Here is a 5177-nt window from a genome sequence, read left to right on the forward strand (position 1 = left end):
AATCCCAGCGGAGTTTCTCACAGATATTCCAAGATGAAATACAGGGATGTAACCAGCTGGATGGAGAGACAAGGGAATCCAGCCTTCCCCTCTCCTTCCCCATTGCCCTCAGATCACCAGTAAACTACATTCAAGTGGCGCCTGCACCTTCCATTTATCCCTCACCACCCCATGGCCCTGTCTGAAGTACACATACGACTCTCCTCAATGATTCACAAAGCTTTTAAATTGTATAAGTCCTGTCCTTGTTTGTTTTACCAAAATGCAATACCTTGTATTTATTCAAATTTAAACTCCATCTGCCACTCCTTAGCCCATTGATCCAATTGAACAAGATCTCTTTGTCATCTTAAATAACTTCGCTGTCCACTGTACCAGCAATTTGGGAATCATCCACAAACTTACTAATCATGCCTTCTATAGTCCTATCCAAATCATTTACACAAATGACAAACAAAAGTGGACCCAGCAGCAGACCCTGTCGAACAGGTGTCCAGTCTGAAAAATAACCTCCACCATCAGTCTGTCTCCTGCCATTAAGCCAATTCTGTATCCAATTAGCAAGCTCACCCTGAATCCCATGTGATCTAACTTTAATAATTCGTTTGCCACAAGGAACCTTGTCAAAGGCTTCACTAAACTCCAAGTCAACAACGTGTACCACTGTGCCCTAATCAACATTCTTTACACTTCCTCAAAAAACTCAACGAAGTGTGTGGAGCACGATTTCTCTTGCACAAAACCATGCTGACTATCCCTAATCAGTCCGTGCTTCTCCAAATGCAGAGGCTCACAGGTCTATGGTTCCCAGGCTTCTCCACACATCACTTTTCAAACAGATGCAAACACCAGCCATTCTCCAGTTATTAGACACCTCACCAGTATTTAGAGATGATACAAATCTTTCTGCAAGAAGCTCACAATTTTCTCCCTAACTTTCCACAATGTCCTAGGATACACTAGCTCAGGACCCAGAGAATTATCCATGTTTATATCTTTTAAGACCACTGGAACTTCCTCTTTTATAATGTAAACTGTTTCCAAAATATCATTATTTATTTCCTGGAGTTCTCTAACCTCCATTTCTTTCTCCACAGTAAAAACGGAGGCAAAATATTCATTTAATATCTTTCCCATCTCCTGCGGTTCAACACAAAGATGAACTCTTTCACCTTTATGGAGCCCAACTCTCTCTCTAGTTGCTGTCTTTCTCTAATGTACTTGTGGCATCCCTTTGGGACATCCTTAATCTTATTTGCCAAGACTATCTCATATCCTCCCTTTGCCTTCCTGATCTCCTGCTTAGGAATGCCCCTACACTTTTTATACTGTTCAAAAGATTCAGTTTGATTGTATCTAATATGTGGTTCTTTTTTATTCTTATATAACAAGTCCTTCATCCCTGCAAGCAATCTTGTAATCCTCCTCTGGACCCCTCTAACACCAGCACATCTTTGATGAATACAGGGCCCAAAACTGCTCTCAATTTTCCAACTGCGGTTTGAAAAGCACCTTTTATAGCCTCAGCAGTACATTTCTGCTCTCGCGGTCTTCAAATGAATGCCTACATTGCCTTTGCCTCATAACTACCAATTGAACCTGCATGTTAACCTTACGATAATCCTGAACTAGAACTCCCAAGTCTCTTTTGACTTGAGCTTTCTGAAGGTTTACCTTGTTCAGAAAATAGTCTATGCCTTTACTCTTCCCACCAAAATGTATAGCCTCACACTTTCCTTCACTGGATACCACCTGCCATTTCTTTGTGCACTCTCCTCGCCTGTCCAAGTCATTCTGAAGCCTTCCCACATCCTCAAGACAACCTGTCCCTCCACCTATCATTGTGTCATCTGCAAGCTCAGCAACAAGGCCCTGAATTCCTTCGTCCAGATCATTAATGCATGACGTAAATAGTTGTGGTACCAACACTGACTCCTGCTCAAATCCACAAGTCATCCAGCTGTCATCCTGAAAAAGACCCCTTTATCCCAACTCTCTGCCTTCTGCCAGTCAGCCAATCCTCAATCCATGCCAGTACTTTGTCCCTAACACCATGGACTCTTACCTTATTTAGCAGTTTCCTGTCCGGCACCTAGTCAATGCCTTCTGAAAATCCAACAGACTACATCCACTGGCTCCCCTTGGTCCAAGTTGTTCAGTACCTCCTCAAAGAATTCCATCAGATTTGTCAGGCATGAAGCCCCCTTGGTGAAGCTATGCTGACTCTTCCAAGTACTCCACGATCACATCCTTACAGTGACCTGCCACACTGTTTAATACAAAGCTAATTTATTTGACTTTTATCCAGAATATTAAAACTTTGCTTTCAGTCCTGAATGTGATGAACTGCAAAGTCCAATTGCCGTTGAGATCTGTTGTCTCAGCAGGATTGATAAGTGAGTGAATTCCTTCCCCCACACAGAGCAGGTGAACGGTCCATCCCCCAGGGTGACTCTCTGCTGTCTCAGCAGGGCCGATGAGTGACCCAACTGCTTTTTTCCTCACATGCAGCAGGTAAATGCTTTCTACCCAGTGTGAACTCACTGGTTGACTGAGAGTTGAGATGATCGCCTGAACCCAGTCCCACAATGAAAGCATCCGAAAAGGTGCCTCATCATGTGAGAATGTTGATGGGACATCAGTTCGACAGAACTTCGATAGCACTTCCCAAAGACTGGACATCTGAAAGATCTCTCCTCAATGTGAACACATCGATGATAAAACCGTCCCCAAGAACTTGCACAGGGATTCCTATAGTCTAAGCATTTATAAAGGTCTCTCCTCAGTGTGAATATGTTGATGACAAATCAGTTCCCAGGAGCTTCTGTAACACTTCCCGCAGTCTGGGCATTTAAAAGATCTCTCCGCAGTGTGAACTTGCTGGTGTCTTAGCAAGTTGGACGACCGAGTAAATCCCCTCCCACATTCGGAGCAGCTGAATGGTCTCTTCCCAGTATGAACCTGCTGGTGCTGTGAGGTCAAATGATCACCTGTACCCAGTCCCAGAGTGAGAGCACCTGAATGGTCTCTTCTCAGAGTGATCATGTTGGTGGGATATCAGGTCCAGGGGGTTTTGTAGCATTTCCTGCAGGCTGAGCATTTAAAAGGTCTCTCATTAATGTCAGCAAGTTGATGCGACATCAGGTCCCTGGGACTTTTAAAGCACATCTCTCAGTTTGGGCATTTAAAAGATCTCTCCTCCATGTGAGCACTTCGATGGGCCATCAGGTCCCCAGATGTTTTACAGTATTTTCCAGTCTCAGCATTTAAAGGGTCTCTCTTTAGTGTGAACGTGTTGATGGGACACCAAGTTCCCAGAGGTTTTATAACATTTTCCACAGTCTTGGCATTTAAAAGGTCTCTCATTAATGCGAGCTAGTTGACGGGACATCAGGTTCTGGGATGTTCTGAAGCATTTTCCACAGTCTGGGCTTTGAAATGGTCTCTTGTCAGTGTGAATGAGCTGGCGTTCCAGCAGGCGAGATGACTGAGTGAATCCCTCCCTACACACTGAGCAGGTAAATGGCCCGTTACTGGTGTGACTGCATCGATGAGTTTCCAGCTCAGATGCGGAAATGAATTCCTCCCCACAATCCCCACATTTCCACAGTTTCACCCCAGTGTGACTGCATTTGTGGTTTGTGAGGTCTGATGATTCGCTGAAGCCTTGTCCACACACACAACACGTATACAGTTTCTCTCCAGTGTGAATGGAGCTTTTTCCTTCCAGGTTTAAAATCTGATCATGTTCCATTTGTGATAAAATGGGCGACTCCATCAGATCCTGGTGTGACGGTGCGCTTGAAAATCTTCTCCTTCTAATATCTTGTGAAATTGACATCAAACAAAAAACAAGAGAGACAGAGACAATCTCTCACAAGACATTGGCTTCTGTGTGGAGATAGAGAATGAAGGAGAGGGATTTTGGACACCTACAACTTGACCAGAACTCTGTCAGAATCTTTTAAACACTCAGCCTCCACCATTGAGAAGGGGCAGGGTAACAGGTGGATGTGAATACCAACACCTCCAAGTTCCCTCCAGGTCACACACCATCCAAACTTTGCTGACATCCAGTCCTGGTGGAGCAGAAATTTCCTCCCATTAACTAACTGGCAAAACCGAGGCCTTTATCTTCATTCCCCAACACAAACTCTACTGCCTCACAACTGATTCTAAACCCTCTGTGGCAACTGCTGGAGTCTGAATGAAACAAGTCATAACCATGGTGAAATATTTCATCCAGAGATGAGTTTTCAACCACATATCCCTACCATCATCGAGACTGCCTACTTCCACCGCAGTAACATTACCCGACTCCTCCGAGTCTCTGCTCATTTGCTGCTGAAACTCTCGTCCATTCCTTTGTTACCTCTGGACTTAACTATCCTTATGCATTCCTCACCATCCTCTCACATTCCCCTCTCTGCACTTGTCTTACTTCTCTGCCTCTATTTTTGGGTGCCCTTGAGCTCTGTTTAGTGTTTTTTTCTTCTTTCCATTGACTGTATCTAAATGAGATTTTGACCATTGCTCATTCTCCCAACCATGTGCTGCTGTCTTAACAGCTTTATCTTCCCACATCAGCTCTCACAATGCTGTAAGGGAAGGAGTTATAGGTTACTCATCAGGTGATGTAATCCTGAGGCCATCCAAAACTCTGCTGCCCGCATGAGTGTTCACAACAAGGTTTGTTCACCAGCTGGCCCATGCTCACGCAGCTAAATTTTAAACTTTTCATCCTTTTGCTCAAATCTCTTGATCGTCTCCTCTCTATCTCGCTCTGTAATGTCCTCCAGCCTCCAGCCCTCTCAAGGGCAATTAGGGCTGGTCAGTAAATGCTAACCCAGCCAGTAATGGCCACCCCTACCCCAAGAATGACATTTTTTAAAAAAAATGTCCTTCCAGATATCTGCATTATCTCCAATTCCAACCTCCTGAAATTTCTTGATTTTAACTGTTTCACATTTGGTGCCCTCAAGCTTTAGCTGCCAAGGCCACAAACTGTGAAATTTCCTTACTAAACCTCTCCCTTTCTCTGCCTCAGTTTTGCACTTTAAAATACTCCTTCAAAACAACGAATCTGACCATAAAACATTTTGTCACCTCCCTAACATCTTATTATGTGATTCTGGTCAAACGTTGCATTATAATACTCCCGAGGAACAGCTTGGAAG

General features: G+C 44.1%; 1 protein-coding gene across 3 annotated transcripts in view; it reads right to left on the reverse strand.

Moving 5' to 3' along the window:
* Nucleotides 1–5177, reverse strand: part of LOC125481127 (zinc finger protein 235-like) — a 9829-nt gene that overhangs the window by 1164 nt on the left and 3488 nt on the right. Inside the window, exon 3 of one of the 3 annotated variants that reach the window (XM_048592278.1) lies at nucleotides 3076–3826. The exons of the other annotated variants lie outside the window; for them this stretch is intronic. Coding sequence (XP_048448235.1) covers nucleotides 3260–3826 — 567 coding nt within the window. The 3' untranslated portion in view covers nucleotides 3076–3259. Of the gene's footprint in view, nucleotides 1–3075; nucleotides 3827–5177 lie in introns of those variants that run through there. 3 annotated transcript variants of the gene reach the window in all.

Source organism: Rhincodon typus, unplaced genomic scaffold (genome assembly GCF_021869965.1).
Source record: "Rhincodon typus isolate 14 unplaced genomic scaffold, sRhiTyp1.1 hic_rhity00000955, whole genome shotgun sequence".
NCBI lineage: Eukaryota > Metazoa > Chordata > Chondrichthyes > Orectolobiformes > Rhincodontidae > Rhincodon > Rhincodon typus.